Source organism: Bubalus bubalis, chromosome 21 (assembly GCF_019923935.1).
Source record: "Bubalus bubalis isolate 160015118507 breed Murrah chromosome 21, NDDB_SH_1, whole genome shotgun sequence".
Taxonomy (NCBI): Eukaryota; Metazoa; Chordata; class Mammalia; order Artiodactyla; family Bovidae; genus Bubalus; species Bubalus bubalis.
In genome coordinates this window covers 10,597,309-10,618,195 of record NC_059177.1, presented here as the reverse complement: position 1 = coordinate 10,618,195, position 20,887 = coordinate 10,597,309, and the positions used below count along the sequence as shown (strand labels likewise).

Sequence of the window (20,887 nt, the reverse complement as noted above, 5' to 3'; positions counted from 1 at the left end):
ACTATAGAGATTTCTTCAAGAAAATTGGCGATATCAAGAGAACATTTCATACAAGGATGGATATGATAAAGGACAGAAATGGTAAGGACCTAACTGAAGCAGAAGAGATTAAGAAGAGGTGGCAAGAATACACTGAAGAACTATACAAAAAAGATCTTAATGACCCAGATAATCATGATGGTGTGACCACTCACCTAGAGCCAGACATCCTGGAGTATTAAGTCAAGTGGGCCTTAGAAAGCATTACTACGAACAAAGCTAGTAGAAGTGATGGAATTCCAGCTGAGCTATTTCAAATCCTGAAAGATGATGCTGTGAAAGTGCTATACTCAGCATGCCAGCAAATTTGGAAAACTCAGCAGTGGCCACAGGACTGGAAAAGGTCAGTTTTCATTCCAATCCCAAAGAAGGGTAATGCCAAAGAATGTTCAAACTACTGTACAACTGCACTCATTTCACATGCTAGCAAGGTAATGCTCAAAATCCTTCAAGTTAGGCTCCAGCAGTATGTGAACCAAGAAATTCCAGATGTTCAAACTGGGTTTAGAAAAGGCACAAGAACCAGAAATCAAATTGCCAACATTCATTGGATCATAGAGAAAGCAAGGGAATTCCAGAAAAACATCTACTTCTGCTTCACCGAATACTCTAAAGCCTTTGACTGTGTGGATCACAACAAACTGGAAAATCTTTAAAGAGATCGTAATACAAGACCACCTGACCTGCCTCCTGAGAAACCTGTATGCAGGTCAAGAAGCAACAGTTAGAACCAGACATGAAACAACAGACTGATTCAAAATTGGGAAATGAGTACAAGGCTGATGTTGTCACTCTGCTTATTTAACTTATACTGAGAGTACATCATACAAAATGCTGGGTTGGATGAATCACAAGCTGAAATCAAGATGGCCAGGAGAAATATCAACAATCTCTGATATGCAGATGATAACGACTTTAACTGCAGAGAGATAAGAAAAACTAAAGAGCCTCTTGAGGAGGCTGAAGGAGAGTGAAAAAGTTGGCTTAAAACTCAACAATCAAAAAAAACAAAGATCATGGCATCTGGTCCCATCACTTCATGGGAAATTGATGGGGAAAAAGGGGAAATAGTGACAGATTTTATTTTCTTGGGTTCCAAAATCACTTGAGGACAGTGACTATAGCCATGAAATTAAAAGACGCTTGCTCCTTGGAAGCAAAGCTATGACAAACCTAGACATCATATTAAAAAGCAGAGATATCACTTTGCCAACAAAAGCCTGTCTAGTCAAAGCTATGGCTTTTCCAGTAGTCATGTATGGATGTGAGAGTTGGACTATGAAGAAGGCTGAGGGTCGAAGAATTGATGCTTTTGAACTGTGGTGTTGGAGAAGACGCTTGAGAGTCCCTAGTACAGCAAGGAGATCCAACCAGTCAACCCTAAAGGAAACAACCCTGAATATTCGTTGGAAGGACTGATGCTGAAGCTGAAGCTCCAATGCTTTGGCCACCTGATGCGAAGAGCTGACTCATTGGAAAAGACCCCGATGTTTGGAAAGATTGAGGGCAGGAGGAGAAGGGGGTGACAGAGGATGAGATGGTTGGATGGCATCACTGACTCAATGGACATGTGTTTGAGCAAGCTCCGGGAGACAGTGAAGGACACGGAAGCCTGGCACGCTGCAGTCCAGGGGGTCACAAAGGGTCAGACATGACTTAGCGACTGAACAACAACAGTCCTACAAACACAAGGAACCCGATTCTGCCACAATCATGGGAGCCTGAAGGAAGGCCCAGAAATCCAGATGAGAATGCAGCTGCAGTCAATACCTTGATTTCAGCCAGGAGAGATTCTGAGCAAAAAACTCAGTCAGATCACATCGGACTAGTGACCTATAAAATAGTGAGCTAATAAATGAGTGTCATTTTAAGTCACTAAGTTTATGATGATTTGTTACACAGTAGAGAGAACAAACGCAATTACCAAAGTTGCCCCAAAGGTGGTAAAAATGCCTGATTTCCAGAGTATCAACCTAAGGGAAAATTAAGTAGCTGGCAAGCCCCTTTGAGAAGGCACCACGACCCATGAGCCTCCTACCTCCTTCCCCCAATTTTTTTTTATCTTTCATAACTACTTACAGAAAATTTAATATACTTAGGTTGTTTTAGTGTTCTCTGTAGTAATAATAATTTTGTAATAATTAAATCCAGAAAAAAATACTTAATCTTGAGTCACAGAATTTTTTTAATTTAAATCTATGTAAGTTCTTTTTCTCGAGAAGAGTTATCACTAGGTAAGATTTTCAAGCACAAAATGTATCAGAAAAAGCTTTTTTCTGAAAAGCAAACAAAATACAAAAAGAAAAGGGGGTGCATAATTTGATATTTTTGATTATTAAAGCCCGTCACGGGATGGCATAGGTAAAGTGGTCAGTTGTGTGGGTTCCCTACACCCGAGTCTGAATGGTGCTGCCACTTACGCTTGGTGAGGTACCCTGGCGAGTGGGCGGCAACCACGTGGAGGACAGTGCAGCCATCCTCATCCTTCTGGTTGATGCGACCTTTCAACTCGGGCTTGTAGTCCATTAACCACCTGAAAAGATGGCTTTCCCCTGAAGGAATGAATGAGTGGTGTTATTTCCAGCAGACCAGAAAGCAGCAAAGCAAATCACTGTGCACACCAAGGGAGCCCAAGGGGACATCCAACATACACTGTCCCTGGCCATACACAGGTGTGGAGACGGAGTTTGTGTGTCGGTGTTTTTTGTTTTTATTTTTTAAAAACCTTTGGCCACACCACGCAGCATGTGCGATCTTAGTTCCCCGACCAGAGATCAAATCTGTGCCCCCCTGCATTGGAAGTACGGAGTCTTAATCACTGGACTGCCACGGAAGTCCCAAAATGTGTGTGTTGAAAGCACAAGTCATAGGAAGTTATTCATAGAAAACTTAAGTTCAATTCCCTAGAAGCAGAGCTGTGCTTAGTTGCTCAGTCATGTCCAACTCTTCGTGACCCTTTGGACTGTAGCCCACCAGGCTCCTATGTCCATGGGACTTCTCAGGCAAGAATACTGGAGTGGGTTGCCATTTCCTCCTCCAGGGGAATCTTTCTGACCTAGGGGTCAAACCCATGTCTCCTGTGTCTCCTACACTGCAGGCAAAGTTTTTACCCACCGAGCCATCGGGGAAGCCCCACTTCCTAGAAGCACAGCCTGTGACAAGGATTCTTGTATGTGTGATTTATTGGCAGAGGGAGCTGGGGAGAAAGAGAGGAGGGAAGCAGGGCAGGGGATGGAAGCAAGCAGAGATGTGGCCTCAGCTGAGCGGCCTTCAGCCTCCACCCACGGGGAGCTTGTGGACCAGGAACTGCACCACAGCACTGACCCACCTTGAGGTAGGTGCTCTCCTTCCGCACCCCAGTGGCAGTCAATCCAGAGCTACAGACCCGCCCCCAGGGAGGGAGGGGGTGCCTACTGGCAAAGAGCAGCTCACTGGCAAACAAGGCGGCTGTGGTATAGCCGAGACGGGGGCACTGGTCATAGAGGACCGGGGCAGGGGCCAGCAGCACCCCACTGCATGTCTATAGAGAGGACAGAGATTTCAAATTCCTCTTAGACTCCTTCCAGTGGGTTCTGAAAAGCCGCACAGTTCTGCCAACTCTGTGGACACCATTTGTCACCATGTCAGAGTTTTCCTCTGAGAAGAGAATCAGGCCTAAATTCGAAGACTTGATCTTATCCACACCTGCCTGTAACCACAGGAACAAACTTAAAAAGTAGACACAGAGAGGGACTGTGACTTTCATACCCAGAGATGCTCCTAATTTGAAACTGGGAGCATTGGATTAGATTGCTTTTATTCAGACTTTATACTTTTAAATAATTTAGTCACCAAAATGTGTATATGTAAATGCTCGTATGGATTCTCCAGTGGATGGAATGCATAATGGCAGGGTAAATCTGGCTGAAGCAAAGACGGTGGCTCGGGTCTTTAAGCCCCTGGCCACGCCACTCCTATCCTGAGAAGATGCTACAGCCTGGAAGGGGAAGACAGTGTAGACAAGTCCTCTTGGTTCCTTCTGGCTCTAAGATTGTTTGGGTCAGTATCCAACACTGATGCTACATATGCTTGGGAAAAAAAAAACAAACAGGCTTCTATCTAAGGTATAAATGTGGATATTGTATGTGTGCGTGTTTTAATGATAAAAATATTTTTAAATTTATATCCTATAGCCAGGTGGTAAAGATTAAAAATGCAAAAAAAGTATATATATATATGAAAACAGGATTACTTAAAAAAAAACACACACACAAGCCAACTGTATCAGCAATAGCCAGTGTTTACCTTGGGATTCCCCCTACATACACATTAGTTGGTCCTCTGGTTGAGAGGGAAAAATGAACCCGGAAAAAGACCACGGCTGACTTGGCCAACAGGAAGAAATTCCACAGCTCCCTTGAGAGCTCTGTCCAGCAAAGGCTGTCTGTCCCAAGGCCCATTTTTGAATCCCAGGGCCCCAGTCTGCTGCCAGCATCTGTCTGAGAACACAGAATCCTTTCAGTGTGGGCCTCCTGTAGCTGTGAGGTCCCAGGAGAAAGGAAAAGTGGTACTATTTCCTTGCTGTCTTCATATATTTGAATAATCCAATCATTGACTATTCAGATCATCTGAATATTCCACATCTACGCGGCCACATTCTGGTTTCGCAGACCCCGAGGTCTGAGCTGGAGGGCAGCGTGGAGGGCGTACCACCAGGAAAGAACTCACCGGCCTGGATGCAGAGGCGCATGAGGGTGTGCAGAGGGTACGGTCCTATGCTCTCCACATTGGCACCCATGCAGACGAGCCACTGCACTAGCCTGGGCACCTGTTCCACTTTCTCGTAAGGTCCGACGCAGACGTATTTCTAGGGGAAAAAACACACAGGAAGAATTATGGCAGCTGCCACATCAATATGAAACTTCAGACTCGCCTTCCCCATAAAGTTTGGGGTTTTTTCCTTCAAGTTTTATTGAGATATAAACGACATACAGAGCTGTACACATTTAAGGTGTACAGCATAATAATTTGACTTAGGTACATCATGAAATGATTATTACAAGTTTAGTGAATATCCTTCATCTCATAGAGATACAAAATTAAAAAAAAAATTTTTGTGATGATAACTCTTAGGATTTACTCTCTCAACAACTTTCATACATAACACATCACAGTGTAAATTATATTTATCACGTTGTACTTATTTATCATCCCTAATACTTATTTATCATATAACTGGAAGCTGGTGCCTTTTGATTGCCTTCGTCCAATTCCCCCTCATCCCAGCCCCCACCCAAAGAGTTTAGAATCAGTAAACCCCTGATTCGCTGTGGCCACAGCCTACAATCACCATAAACAACAAATCCACAGTGAGGCAGCTGAAGGGGAGGGTCCCAGTCACCATAAGTGGGGAGAGGTCTGACTTGAAACCATGCATGTCAAGGAGCTACCTTACCTCAAAGAGACTTTTCAGTGATAAATCTGGGACGTGGAGATTTCTCGGAAGCCGGTCTTTCTTCATTGACAGAAGCAGAAATGACTGATGAAAGGGGAGAAACAGAAAAGGCAGGAACAATTATGTTCTCCATATGGGTTATTAAAACAAAAGTAATCTTAAGCTTTAGGAACTTTAGGAACTCAGAAACAAAAGACAAAACCGGACAGCTTCCAGCCCTGGTTCTTTTTTTAAGCCACCAGCCAAACTCTTTGGCCTTAACCATGATAATCCAAGTGTCTCTGTCTGGTGAAATTCCTATTTGTGCTGAGATATGGGTTTTCTCCACCTTTCCTCAAAGCCTGCTGAAGACGGGAGCAGCTGACGGCGGGCAGCACTGGGAGAGCACAGGGGCAGGGAGGTAAAGAAGTAATCTCCTGCAACGTTCTTAAAGCTCAGCAAGCAGAGGAAACACATCCTTTTGAAATAACCCATCCCAATTTATTCTTCAGTACCTTAGAGCTATTTGGGGTCCATGAGACCCTATTGGGGGCTGTGTTGGAGCGGCTCCTATCAGAGTGGGAGCTGACTGTGCACGTCTCTTCCAAATCCAAGCCCTGCTGTTGACTTAGCAGCTTGAGACTGGCCATGGAAATCGAGAGCATTTACACTATCAGTCAGTCAGTTCAGTGGCTCAGTCATGTCCGACTCTGCGACCCCATGAACCTCAGCACGTCAGGCCTCCCTGTCCATCGCCAACTCCCGGAGTTTATCCAAACTCGTGTCCATTAAGTCGGTGATGCCATCTAACCATCTCACCCTCTGTCGTCCCCTTCTCCTCCTGCCTTCACTCTTTCCCAGCATCAGGGTCTTTTCAAATGAGTCAGCTCTTCGCATCAGGTGGCCAAAATATTGGAGTTTCAGCTTCAACATTAGTCCTTCCAATGAACACCCAGGATTGATCCCCTTTAGGATGGACTGGTTGGATCTCCTTGCAGTCCAAGGGACTCTCAAGAGTCTTCTCCAACACCACAGTTCAAAAGCATCAATTCTTCAGCGCTCAGCTTTCTTTATAGTCCAACTCTCACATCCATACCTGACTACTGGAAAAACCATAGCCTTGACTAGATGGACCTTTGTTGACAAAGTAATGTCTCTGCTTTTTAATATGCTGTCTAGATTCATCGTAATGTTCCTTCCAAGGAGTTGAGTGTCTTTTAATTTCATGGCTGCAATCACCATCCGCAGTGATTTTTGAGCCCAGAAAAATAAAGTCAGTCACTGTTTCCTCTGTTTCCCCATCTATTTGCGATGAAGTGATGGGACCGGATGCCATGATGTTAGTTTTCTGAATGTTGACCTTTAAGCCAACTTTTTCACTCTCCTCTTTCACTTTCATCAAGAGGCTCTTTAGTTCTTCTTCACTTTCTGCCATAAGGGTGGTGTCATCTGCGTATCTGAGGTTATTGATATTTCTCCCGGCAATCTTGATTCCAGCTTGTGCTTCTTCCAGCCCAAGTGTTTCTCATGATGTACTCTGCATATAAGTTAAATAAGCAGGGTGACAATATATAGCCTTGATATACTCCTTTTCCTATTTGGAACCAGTCTCTTGTTCCATGTCCAGTTCTCACTGTTGCTTCCTGACCTGCATATAGGTTTCTCAAGAGGTAGGTCAGGTGGTCTGGTATTCCCATCTCTTTCAGAATTTTCCACAATTTATTGTGGTCCACACAGTATTGACTATGCCAAAGGCTTTGGCATAGTCAATAAAGCAGAAATAGATGTTTTTCTGGAACTCTCTTGCTTTTTCCATGATCCAGCGGATGTTGGCAATTTGATCTCTGGTTCCTCTGCCTTTTCTAAAACCAGCTTGAACATCTGGAAGTTTCTGGTTCACGTATTGCTGAAGCCTGGCTTGGAGAATTTTGAGCATTACTTTACTAGCGTGTGAGATGAGTGCAATTGTGCGGTAGTTTGAGCATTCTTTGGCATTGCCTTTCTTGAAGTGGCAAATGCCACAAATCAGGATTTTTTTTCCCTCGAAAACCCTATTGTTAAGTCAGTGACCCTAAACTAAATCTGAGAGAAGTTAAGCAAGTTTTCCTTTTCAGACAGTTAGCACATCCTGAGAGGTCCCTACTGGGATCATCCAGGTACGCTGGCTGGTCCAGGAGTTCTAGGCTTGGCATGACCTTGACTGGTGATCCAGACTCAGGATCCACTTCCCTCATGTATGCTCTTGCAAGTGGGCATGGGACCACCGGAACTCAGCCTGTGGCTACATCTTGCTTCCAACTTATTTCGGTTTGATACCCACATTATTATTTTCTTTTTAATTTTTTAAATTTATTTATTTGGCTGCACCAGGTCTTAGCTGTGGCGTGCGGGATTTTCCATCTTTGTTGCCACATGCAGGATCTTTAGTTATGCCATGCAAATCCTTAGTTGTGGCATGTGGGGTCTAGTTCCCTGACCAGGGATCCAACCCAGCCCCCTGCATTGGGAGCTCAAGTCTTAGCCTCTAGACCACCAGTGGGTGATGCCCACTCCTAACTACTCACCATAAGCAGGCCCCACAGCCCAGACTCACCCAGATGATCGGTTCAGAGCTCTGACAATCCTGATGGCTGGCTTGGTTTTTATAAGATGTCTTTCCCTACAGTGTTTGGAAATGGCCTGGGCCCCACTGCTGGTAGGATATGGGGCCACCACTTGGGCTGGACTCCTGGGCATCCTTGGCTGGCTGGGTGGCAGCCTGCCAAGAGCTGCTGGGCTCCCACTCCCTCCTTTCTCACCCAGGCTCCGGGGCTCTATCCACGTTCATCCCACATGGGGAAGAGGGGAGTAGTAGACAGAACTACTTTCCTGCTAATGATGCCAAGAGCTTCCCACTCACAGATCTACCCTAAATTACTGAATTTCAGAACTTATAAAAATAAAGCTAGAAAGAGCTCTTAGTTTACCCATCTTATCAGAAAAAAGATCCTAGATCTCTTGTTACCGGGGCCCTAGATTTCTGATTCCTGATTTCCCAAGAGTCTAGCTTGCTTTCCTCCCCGTCACTGCCTCATCCTCAAGACTGTAATATGGGGGTGAGCTTCCGGGAGCCTGTGGCTGGACTTTAAGGAGTTCCTATGAACTCCCTGAAGCGACACACATAGTTGTGTATGTGTGTGTGCATGTGTGCATGAGCACGCACGAAAAGAGAGTCCCAGTGATCTCATTAGATTCCCAGCAGCATCCATGACCTTCTAAAAAACTGAAGAATCCTGTATCCTAAAGTCACCCAGCCTTCCTGGGTCCAGAGTCCCTTCAGGCTGCACATAGATTTTTCTGGTCTGCACAGCTTTAAAAAGCCTGCAGGCCTTTTCTAACCAAACTTCCTCTCTGGGCCAGCCCACTCTCAGGAGCGATTATAGGCCACCTCTAATTGTCATTATGGTCAGTGACAGCCACTGCTCATTGCGTACTGAGCACACTGGTGCCAGGTGTTACAAAACCCCTGGGGCTCAGTGTCTGGCACACTGCAAGCCCTCAGTGAAATTATTATCACCAAGGGCTTACCGTGATAATGACGATAAAATAATATAATGATATTATTATCAGGTGCTATTGGTCCCTTATTTCTAATCCTCCCCCACAACCAGGAGGGAATAGGTTTATATCCTGCAACTTACAAGTGAGGAAGTGAGGCCCCGAGAGGAAAGAATTAGCTCAGAACAGTGGAGGACTCAGATTCAGGGAGGCACCTGTGTGGCATGGAAGCCACTGGGCTCCTTCATCCTATGGATTCCTGGCTGTGGGTTCAGATCCTGCAGTCTTGCTGCTACCCGAGGGTGACAGTCTCTTGATGTCATACATCAAGAAGCACAAGCAGGTCATCAGGCCCCAGCTAGCACATGCTGCCGTATAAAGACAATTACAAAGATGAATAGACAATCACTTTTATTTTCCTCATTCCACGTCACCATTAGCATCTGGACTTTACACTTCTTTGATGGCAATGGAGACAGGGAGCACAGAGTGAGGTTGCCACAAACTGTTTTCCAAGCTTAAAAAACGGAAACTGGTGAACTAATATTATCTCAGTGGCTTTTCATTAATGGCATGACAGTGAAAAAGTTACTTTCGCATCAAGATAAACAAGTACTGAATTATAATTCCCCAGTGCTAGCAGAGAGAAAGAAATTTAATCAAATTAAAGAAATTCAATTTGCCTTTCCTCACGAGAGCTATCTCCTTTTACTTACATGCCATAATCCTTTCTTTGCCAACTTTTCTATTACAGATTGCCACACTTCATTGGAGAATCCAGTAGTGAAAATACGATCAAAGCAGGGCAAGAAACTCTGTAAAACAATGGGGTCACCTGAAAGAAAGTTCCAGAGTTTAGAAATTTTAACTTGGGGCAAGTCTAGAACATCTAGAAAAAGGTCCTCCAATTAAGAGCACACATAGACAAATGATAAATTTAAAAATATCAAAAAGAAAAGAGAGCAACTTCCCTGGTAGTTCAGTGGTTAAGATTCTGAGCGTTCAATGCAGGAGGCATGGGTTCCATCCCAAGCAGCCAAAAAAAGAAAAAAAGAGGGGCCATAGAGGATTATGGGAGTGGGCGGCATGAACAACTGGGTATAAGACAGACTCAAGGATGTTTTGTACAACATGGGGAATACAGTCATTTGGTAATGACTGTTAATGGAAAGTAACCTCCAAGAAGGGCATAAAAATTTTAAAAATTAAAATAACAAAGAAGGGCCCTTTCAAAGCATAAAGTCCTATATAATTGAAGTGGCAATCATTTTACGTTCAGGCAAAAGTCAGTCCCTTAAGGCAGTTTATTGTGAGCTATTACATAATAGCTTCTCTATTTGCTGAGCCCAGTGATATATGCTGTATTAATCCCTCAAACCAACCAATAAGGCAGTGCCTATTAGTTCCATTTATGGAGGAGGAAGTGGGCACTTAAGGGAAGTTATTAAACTCACTTCCTTTAAGAAAAATGTGACAAATATTATTTTCATCCAACAGTGAGAAGCTGTGATAAATGAGGTCAAGCATTGTGGCTTATCATGCAGCTAGTTCATGACAAAACCAAGACGGAACTCAGATTGAGCAGTTCTTTTAGTCAGTTTGCATTCTTTCAGCCTAGAGGCCCATCAACATTTTGCGTCTCATGACCCTGCAAATTTGTGGATGACAGTATCCAAGTGGGACAGGTCAGTGGCCAGTATAACAGGGTCCCTCTTCTAAGGTTATCAATTTCCACAAATGAGTAGCCAAATAGCAAAACAAACATACAGTGTACAAACAGGATACACAATTTTCATAAATATATTTTTCAAAATTTAGAAATTGGGCCATGGGCAAACAGTCATCCTCCAAACAGGTAGAAAAGTCAGGACTGTGCTGTTCTAAGAAGTCCTGTTAACTGCCCCCTGAGGATCCAGATTTCTTAGAGGGGCAGCCACACCGAAGAGTCAGTTGCCTGGAATTCCCAAACTCTGGTCTGGCTTCTGACAGAGCAGTGCTATTAGTTTGTCTTAACCATTGGATTGTACACTTTTTTATTTTCTGGCCGTGCCACACGGCATGTAGGATCTTAGTTCCCCAACCAGGGATCCAGCCTGCACCCCCTGTGCTGGAAGTGCAGAGTCTTAACTAGTGGACTGCCACAGAAGCCCCAGAACAGTGGCTTTTAAAAGACACAAAGGGAGGACTTCCCTGGTGGTACAGTGGATGGGAATCTGGCTGCCAATGCAGGGGACATGGGTTTGATTCCTGTTCTGGGAAGATTCCACATGCTGCAGAGCAACTAAGCCCGAATGCCGTAATTACTGTGCCCCTGTGCTTCAACTACTGAAGCCCGCACACCTAGAACCTGTGCTCCGCAACGAGAAGCCACCACAGTGAGCAGCCCGGGCCCCGCAACAAAAAGCAGCTCCCACTCAGCGAAAGGAGAAAAAGCCCGCGTGCAGCATCGAAGACCCAGCGCAACCACAATAAACAAATAATTAAATTAAGTTTTAAAAAAAGACAGAGAATAATGAGGACATATAGAGAATGGGACAAACCAACAGGCTCAGAGGAAAGGGAAGCAGGCTTTAGTCATTGTCAGCAAAAGGCAGATGGGAGAGCTGTGATTCATTAGCACCTGTCTGGACACTGACGTCTCTGCTGGGAGACACGGCTAAGCCCACCTCTAACTACTTCCCACCTACCACCTGACACTGCTCTCAACCCCTCTCTGTGCCAAGCTTGCCAAAAGTCTGTAGGATCCCCTCCACAGATCACAGAAGTTGCTTTCCCACAATCAAATCGGGAACGGTTGGATCCATGTCAGTCAAATGTATCATCAGCAGTAATTCATCTGTTTCTGAAAGCCAGGACCATTTTCCAGCAATTCTAACATATGCCATTGCTCACATTCTACCATCTCTAGAATCAGGATGTGTGTTGCTCTTGATGCTGTCTCAACAGCAGAACGTAAATTAGTGGCATAGGGATGTCCCTGGCAATCCAGGGATTAAGAACCCCCCACAAGCCCCCCCTCCACTGCAAGGGCACAGGTTCAATCCCTGGTTGGGGAACTAAGATACCACCTGCTGTGTGGTGTGGCCAAAAGATAAAATCATAATAATAAAATTTAAAAATAGTGGCACATCTTAAATTAATGCAATCTTAAATCTGATCAAAAACAGTATTGGAAAACAACAGCCTGGCCGTTGGTAGAACTTTAGACCATGTTGTGATACCCTGGGAAAGATCTCCTTTGTCCCTGGCGGGGAATTTTTCATATATGTTGCATACTTGTCTGTTTTTGCCAACTCAAGGTCACGGACAAAGCCATATCATAGGCCAGGTTGTCAGACTAATAACCTAATGATCAATGCAAATCACCACCTCCCCCACATGCCCACCCCCACCCGGGTGTGTTCCTAGCAGACTGTCAGCTTCCGTAGGACCCTCCCTCAGTCCCTTCAAATTGTTTTCATGGCAAACAGGAACACTTCTTGACATACTGGAGAAATACACGCAAAAATCATGTAAAACATGTAGTATAAGTAGGGACAGCCCTATGGATAGCAACAGAGAAAGCTTAGGTCTGCAACAAAACTGGAAAACTGGGACAGCTTTAAGTGATTTATGCAAAAAGATGAAGTTGTTTTCTCAAAGGCCTGGGCCATCAAAGCTTCCCATGTGTTTTCCACTGTAAAGTTTCATTCAAACTGCATGAAGAAGCCACAAAGAAAAACACCCTGTAATTATCTCCCCAGAAACCTGAGTCCCCAAGGAGCCATTCAAAGACAATCACAAGGCCTTTAAAAGAAAGAGAGGGCAGGCCTCCCCCAGTCCCGACTTACTGCCCATCGTGGTGAAGACTGCCACCAAGAAATCAGCAATCTGGGTCTTGTCCTGGCTGCTCCTCACGAGCTGCAGACCCTCAAAAAACATGCGAGCAGCTTCATAAGGCTGGCGCAACCCCAGCAAGGAATAACCAGCTCGGTAGTACCCCTGCAATGAGAAAAAACAGAACTGTTAACATGCCCATCTCTTCCAAACTGCTGCTGAAGGCAAGGCAAGATTGAGGATCTGAGGCAACAGACTACAAGAAAACACTGATTTCCAAGTAAACACAGATTTCTAACAAGCTCTGGATATAGGCTTTCCACATTGGATTCCATGCCACAATGCTCCTATCAAGTGGTAATTGGCACGAAAAGAATCCCTTTCAAGTCCATGACACATATAGCATCTAACATTGGAGCCAGCTGGTGTCCTCTGTTCCCAGGTGACTCAGTGATAAAGAATCGCCTGCCAATGCAGGAGACACAGAAGAGACGCAGCTTCGATCCCTGGGTCGGGAAGATCCTCTGGAGGAGAAAATGGCAACCCACTCCAGTATTCTTGCCTGAGAAATCCCATGGACAGAGGAGCCTGGTGGGCTATGGTCCATGGTGCTGCAGTCGGACATGACTAACTGGCTGAGCACACAACGTAAGAACCAGAGAGAAAGGAGTGGGCCTGGTTCCAATGACGTATGTGGTTTATGTATTTGTGCCTTAAAACACAGCCTGAGCAAGAAGGGAGAAATGAAACCATGTAGTCCTACAACAACAGTGTTCTGGAAAAGAATGAGATTGTCATGTCAACACAGGAGCTGTTCCCTGCTCCTTTCAATCAAAGTAAACACGATTTCCAATGGAAATGGCAAGCACTGAGGGTCACTCAGCTCATATTACAAGCAGTATACACCAGAGGCCAAACATTTCTTTTGGTTTCTGTAGGGAGAGGAAAATTTCAATGATTAATAGAGGGAAATGGTCTAGCTTTGCCTGTATGCAAACTGTTAAGCTCTTGAGAAGGAACAAAATGATCCATATTGCCTTCCCCACTTTGACCACTGAAATGAATCAGTATCAGGGGCTACCAAAACAATTTTCTGTCTAAAATAATACAAGGTGTTCACCAACTGGGTTCATAAAAAAAAAGCAAGTGCCTGTGACATCCTTGATGGTCCAATGGTTCAGAACCCTCCTTGCAGAGCAGGGGAAGCAGGTTCGATCCCTGGTCAGGGAACTAAGATCCCACATGCCACAGGGCAACTAAGCCCTTGCACTGCAGCTAGGAAGTCCTCGTGCTGCAACGAAAGATCCTGTATGATGCAAGGATGATCCCAAGTACCACAACGAAGACCCAAGGCAGTCAAATAAATAAACACTTAAAAAAAAAAAAGCAAGCACCTGAAATTCAACTTAAATTTTGGTGAAATTCAACTTCACCAAACCTCTCATTATTTACTGATTTGTTTGCATTTTAAAAAGTCTAAAACCTTAGATGACAATCAGAAAAAGGAAGCAAGCAGCCAAGTAAGCTGGTACAGAATTTCCCATTTCTTTGCCTTTCTCAGGTCTAAGTTTCGCCTTTTATTTTGGAGGGAGGTGAAGGGGATCAGAATACATCACCCCAAAATGTGACACTTTGGCACAAGGATTCTTTTGAGATGAATGCATCTGAGATTCAACAGACGCAGAAAGAAGCCTTCCTGGAGCCTCCCTTCTTTGATTAGAAGCAGAAACTCCAAGAAGGATCGCCATAAAACCCCTCTCGCGGGGAATTCTTATGACCAGGAAGGAGACAAACTGAAACTTGCAAACAGCAAAGAACATGCAGAGACTATGAATTTTGGTGTAAATACATCAGAACAAAATGAGCTCCATCGAGACCACCCCTGGACTGAATCCACCAATAGGCCTGGCTCGACTCTCCCCTGCAAACGTCTTTCAACACTTGGCCACCATCCTTCCTACTCGCCTCCAGATGCTGTGCACATCTGTCTACAGTGCAAAGAGAGCTGAATAAGAAGTGCTCCTAAAGACACAGGGACTTCCCTGGCAATCCACCTTAGGGCTCCCAGCACTCAATGCAAGGAGTGCGGGTTTGATCCCTTGTCGGGGAACCAAGGTTCCCCGTGGACCTTGCAGCCAACAACAACAAAAATAAACATGAGAGATGGAAGAGTAAAGACAAAACAAACAACAAGGAAGGGAAGGAGGCAGCAGCTGCAGCGTCCACAGTCAGCCTACCTTTACGTAGGTCGGATCCCACTGGAGACACTCCTTGGCAGCCATGTAGGCCTCGTTCCATTTCCCAAGGCTGTAAAATGCATTGGATTTGTTGCACAGCAGCACAGCGAAGTCCCTGGGGGGAACCCTGTGGGAAAGGAGCAACTGTTAGTCGGTAAATAGTTGTATTGTCCTGCAAATACAGAACCCAGTCCTTGAAGGCCACAGTTCTGATACTGATTATATTTGCCATGGTGATGGGGTTTCAGCAGGAAATGTCCCAATTATACCTATGACATCTGACCCACACAGCCTACAAAGGAGAGGTCATCTGCAATGTCCCAGGCGCCCTTCCTCACTCCCAAATCCTCTCCTCCCACCTTTTCATGACAAATGTTCTCAGCACCTCGAGTCCACCTCCTCTTGACCTCCACAGGACTTTTACCCCTTAGAGTCCACTGGTGAAGATGCTGTAAAAAGGACAACTGGTCTTCAGGGTGGAGAGGTTGGGAGTTCTCACTGAGCCTTCACAAAGTCCAGACACCGTGGGAGCCACCGCACATACACGTGCATGCTAAATGGAGCCAGAGCTCCTCAAAACACAGGACCACACTGTCCCCATGGAGCCTGTGAAAGATGCTGGGTGAGCACTGTTCTAGTACATAGGCAGGGCCACCCAAATGGGAGGGGACCCAGGGCCAGAGTGCAAAAAGAGGCACCCATACCATGTGGCCAATCTTCCCTGTTGGATACAGTGGCCACAGACCACATACAGCCATGTAAATTTAATTAAATCAGAAAGGCAAGCTTCAAATTTAGAACTACAGGCACTCTTTCAGGACCAGTGAGCCAGGCCGGTGCCCCTCACCACTCTCTCTTCTCTTTCCATCTCAGCCTTCATCCTGCATTGCAGGAGATGTGATGTCCAAGCTCAGTCCTCACCCCTAACCTTGGAAGGCACTCTGAAAATTGTCTGCAGGTAAGAGGCCCATGCAGATGCTAGGAGCAGGGGCCGTGGACAGGAATTCTGGGGTCCTGGTGGAAGGAAGCAAGCTCTGAGTGGGTAAAGCCCCTGCCCCAGAATCCCTCCAAAAGGAGGGTACAGCTGGAGTAAGGCAAAATCGGGCCTCAAAAGCACAGCAGGTCAGGGCCCCTCCTGCCTGGTTCTTTGTTGTTCAGTTGCTAAGTCATGTCTGACTCTTTGTGACCCCATGAACTGCAGCATGACAGACTCCCCTGTCCTTTACTATCTATCTCTCAGAGTTTGCTCAGATTCATGCCCATTGAGGCAGTGATGCTATCTAACCATCTCATCCCTGCTGACACCTTCTCCTCTTGCCCTCAATCTTTTCCAACATCAGGGTCTTTTCCAATGAGTCAGCTTTTCACATCAGGGGGTCAAAGTACTGGCCTGGGTCTAGGGGTCATACTGCTGCAAGGTTATTGCTGAAACCAAGTTGGAAGAAGCAAAACACAAAATATACCATAAAAAGTCAACAGAAGTCCAAGTGCTGTTTAATTCAAGACACACAAAGTGGAAAAGCAAGGCTTATACTTCCTTTATTTGAACTACTTTCATGTAAAAATAATACTAACAGGAAAGTTAGGTAATACAGATACCCACAAAAAAATAAAGCAAAGTAAAAATCTCCTCTACTATGTCCCCACCCGCAGGGCTTTCTGTATCTAGTTTTTCTCCGTGAAGTATGAGGGCCCAGAAGCTCAGGAGAGGTGCTGAGTCTGTCAGAAGGTAACTGACAAGGGAGCTGTGACCACAGTGTAGTAGACACCAAGTGTCCAGCCCAGACATCCTGGCCAGTCCTAGCAGGAATGAGTATGGGCTGCAGCTAGGGTCTCCTTGAGTCCCATTTATCCTCAGCCTAATGGGAGCTGCCTTCTCCCCAGGAAGTTATACCCCCGTTATGGACTGTGTTCCCACCAAATTCATTTGTTGAATCCCCAACCCCTAGAGTGATGGTATTTGGAGCAGGGGCCTTCAGGAAGGTGATTAGGTTTAAATGAAGCCAGGAGATCGGGGCCCTCATGATAGAATTAGTGCCTTTATAAGCAGAGACATCAGAGTGTTCCTGTTCTCTCCACCATAGGAGGACACAGTGAGAATGTGGCCATCTGCAAACCAGGAAGGGAGCACTTACCAGGAACTGAACTGGCCGCTACCCGGACCTTGGACTTCCCAGTCTCCAGAACTGTGAGGAACAAATTCCTGTTGTTTACTCCACCCAGTCAATGGCAGTTAGTTATTGCAGCCTGAGCTGACTAATCGCCCCACTCCCTTGGACAATTCCTAGGGGCCAGACAGCCTACCAGCTGGAGATTGACTGACACAGGCATCAGAAAGGTCAGACTCCTTGTCTTAAAGAGACAGTTCTGCAGTACAACTCAGGGTCCAGAGCTGACTCCAGTGGAGACACCATCCCTACCCGATCCTGCTTCCCTCCGTCCCCTTCTCCCCAGGACACCTGCTCGTGGACCACAAGCCCTGTGTCAGCTGGCAGCGGCAGGAAGGCAGGTGACAGGTGATGGGCTCCGGAAACTGTATCAGGAAGGTCCCATGAAAGGCAGTACACGAGGGTGCAGGCAGGTGTCCCTTTAGCTGTCATGCATCTGCTAAGTGGTGGCGCTGAGATGTGAGTACTCACCATGTGGTCAGTCTACCACCACAATCTGACACTACCTTTTTCTTTGCAAGACAGAAGGGGAAGTCAATATTTCCCCCGATGAATGAGGCACTCTACCAGCTCTGACACAGCTCTGATCTGAACTAAGAGGGTGCAGAATGACAGAACTACAAGCCCAGGTCAGTTACAGTCAATTCCAATCCAGCGTAGACACAGGAAATAGGAGGGAGGAGGTGGGAGCCATGTGTCAGGAACTCAACTCAGTGCCACTTCTAGGTACAAGTTTACGCTGTATACTCCCTACAAATGCCAACCTCTGCTTCCTCTATTACAGCTGTGCCCAAAGAATGATGTGGTAACCTCTGGGGACCCCCAAGACCACTCCAGGTAGTCCCCAAGGTCAAACTATCTTCACAATTGCAGTTAGCTGAATAATGGGTTCCAAATAATGTTTTCTTTTATGGCAAAAGGAACTTGGGAGATGGGATTAATTTAGGATCTTGAGATTAGGATCTGGAAGAGGATACGATCACAAGTGTCCTTGTAAGTGGGAGACTGAGAGAGTCGGCCACAGGCAGAGGAGATGTGATGACAGAAGCAGCGACTGGAATGATGTGCTTTAAGGAGGATGCACAAAGGGACCACAAGCCAAGGATACAGGCAGCCACTCAAGGGTGAAAGAGACAAGGAAATGGAGGCTCCTCCCCAAGGAACTGGGCTTTCCTGGTGGCTCAGATGGTAAAGTGTCTGCCTACAATGCAGGAGACTGGGGTTCAATCCCTGGGTCGGGAAGGTCTCCTGGAGAAGGAAATGGCAAGCCACTTGAGTATTCTTGCTGGAAAATCCCATGGATGGAGAAGCCTGGTAGGCTACAGTCCATGGGGTCGCAAAGAGTCGGACACGACTGAGCGACTTCACTTTCACTTTCCCCAAGGAACCAGCCCTGCCAACACCTTGCTTTTTAGCCTCACAAGACTCATTTTGGACCCCTGACCTCCGGAAACACAAGATCATAAATGTGTATTGTTTTAATCCACAAAGTTGGTGGTCATTTCTTACAGCAGCAACAGGAAACTAATACAATAATACCGAGACTTAGGTGCCTTTTTCACAATCCTTCTCTCACACGTGGATGGGGAATTTTCCAAAGGCTACCTGGAGTGTGATGTCACAGCAGACTCAATGCAGAAACAGATGTGAGAAGCCAGATGTCTTCCACTGAGACAGACATTAAAGAGACTTGCAAATACGTAAAATGTGAAACTCGTCTCACTACATTTTTGGTTTTGAAAAGTAATTCCTCATAAAAACACTGCTTGTGTCAGCATGTCACGGGTTTATTACTGATATTTTAAAATAATGAATAAATACATATTTTAAATGTTTCTCAGTTTTGAGTTCTAATACAGGCTTTATTGATAACTACACCAACAAAAGCTCTCTGGGGTCCTCCATAATTTGTAAGCAGGCTGTAATCCTGAAATGTTTGGGAACAGGTCTGCTAGAAGCGGAAGGGGCAGGGGAAGAGGTGAGCCTTAGTTCCTGGTGGCTTGCCCTGTGGCCAGGCCAGTGGGTTGACAGCACAGATAAACAAGATGGAATGAATGGCAAATGCAGAGGCTTGGAGACAGAGTCGGTCATTCCAGGAACTCTGTTGGAACCAGACAAAAGGGAAAGTTTTGCAAGGTTGATCAACAGCCCCCTGGGTTTCACTTTCTGTTTCCTGAATTCCTCTAGCTTCACTGAGACTGACTCTGCAGAGAAGATAAACAGAAAGTGGGAGGAGAAAAGAAACTGAAACTAGCTGGTGCGATAAAAAGTGAGAAAAAAAAACAAAAGCAAGAGAGTGAGGCAGGGAGAAAATCCAAACACTTACCCCCACTGGTACAACTGCAGGAGAATCTGGATGGCTTCATCGTACTTTTTGATGGCCAAAGAGAAGTTCCCACTCTTAAAACCCTGGTTGCCAGATTCTTTCAGCAGCTCGGCGTAAGCTGTGGGGTCCATCCTGTGAGGAGACGAGGGAAGGCTGGCGGCAAGGGCTTCCGTCCTCTCCCCATCTGCATCGCTCGGAGTCTGAAGGGGCAGGTTGTTCATCCTGGCCCCTCCCACCAGCTGAAGGCACACCCTGCCCACACCCCTCCCCACCAGGGACCAGACTGAGTGTCTGATCGCAGACGGTTTCTTTCTCAGTTCTTTTCTGACCTCTGGAGCAGCGGCCAGAACGATTCCATTTATTGGGTGTTAATGACCAGGTAGGCTGTAAGGAAGGAGTCAGCTTCCATGCCTAAGACGATCTGAAGGACCTCCCTGGTGGTCCAGTGGTTAAGAATCCGCCTGCCAATGCAGGGGACGTGGGTTCGATCCCTAGGCCAGGAAGATTCCACAAGCTGTGGGGCAACTAAGCCCATGCACCGCAACTACTGAAGCCCAAGTACCTAGAGCCCACGTGCTGTGCAACGAAAAAAGCCCTTGCGATGGGGAACCCGTGCACCGCGACTAGAGTAGCGCCCCCCCCCCCCACTCCCCGGCATGCGCAGCAATGAAGACCAGTGCAGCAACGAAGACCCAAGGCAGCCAAAATAAAGAATAAACAAAAATTTTTAAAAGACGACATGAAGCTGGCAGGTGGTGTGCACTAGATAAGTGGCAGCACTTCCCACAACCGCCACAAGCATTTCTCTCTCATTTACCCAACACAGCGTCTCAGAAGGAGGCACCATTTTCACTGTTCAGATGAGGAAACTCAGGATCAAGTTCAAGTCACTTGCTTAAGGATGGACTAATGGGTGTCCCCAGTTCTGACCCCAGTTCCAAGTTCCTGCCCTTGACCCTGTACTGCATGGCTTACTCACTCAAGGAGTTTAGAGTCCTTCCACTGTCTCCAAAGGTCCTAAAAGCCTCGAAGTATTTGTCCCTGAGATTCCTATTGCCCACTTACCTGTCTGCATCCCCTGGGAAGCCCTTACCTCTTTCATGACTCCTGTTTCATTCATTTGGTAGCCCTAGCACAGAATGTGGAGAAGGCAATGGCACCCCACTCCAGTACCCTTGCCTGGAAAATCCCACGGACAGAGGAGCCTGGTGGGCTGCAGTCCATGGGGTCGCTGGGAGTTGGACACGACTGAGCGACTTCACTTTCACTTTTCACTTTCATGCATTGGAGAAGGAAATGGCAACCCACTCCAGTGTTCTTGTCTGGAGAATCCCAGGGATGGGGGAGCCTG

The 20,887-nt window shown here is 46.1% G+C and overlaps 1 protein-coding gene across 8 annotated transcripts in view; it reads right to left on the bottom strand.

Annotated features, from left to right (window-relative positions):
• Positions 1-20,887, bottom strand: part of TRANK1 (tetratricopeptide repeat and ankyrin repeat containing 1) — a 97,706-nt gene that overhangs the window by 55,327 nt on the left and 21,492 nt on the right. For 4 of the 8 annotated variants that reach the window (XM_044933863.1, XM_006077043.3, XM_044933861.2 and 1 more), the window contains exons 2-9: positions 19,537-19,668; positions 17,178-17,228; positions 15,043-15,169; positions 12,820-12,970; positions 9,706-9,824; positions 5,474-5,557; positions 4,747-4,885; positions 2,460-2,591 (exon numbers count right to left, since the gene is read on the bottom strand). In XM_044933863.1, coding sequence (XP_044789798.1) covers positions 2,460-2,591; positions 4,747-4,885; positions 5,474-5,557; positions 9,706-9,824; positions 12,820-12,970; positions 15,043-15,169; positions 17,178-17,228; positions 19,537-19,667 — 934 coding nt within the window. In that variant the 5' untranslated portion in view covers position 19,668. Of the gene's footprint in view, positions 1-2,459; positions 2,592-4,746; positions 4,886-5,473; positions 5,558-9,705; positions 9,825-12,819; positions 12,971-15,042; positions 15,170-17,177; positions 17,229-19,536; positions 20,730-20,887 lie in introns of those variants that run through there. The other 4 variants (XM_044933864.2, XM_044933859.2, XM_044933860.2 and 1 more) reach the window with 4 other exon arrangements.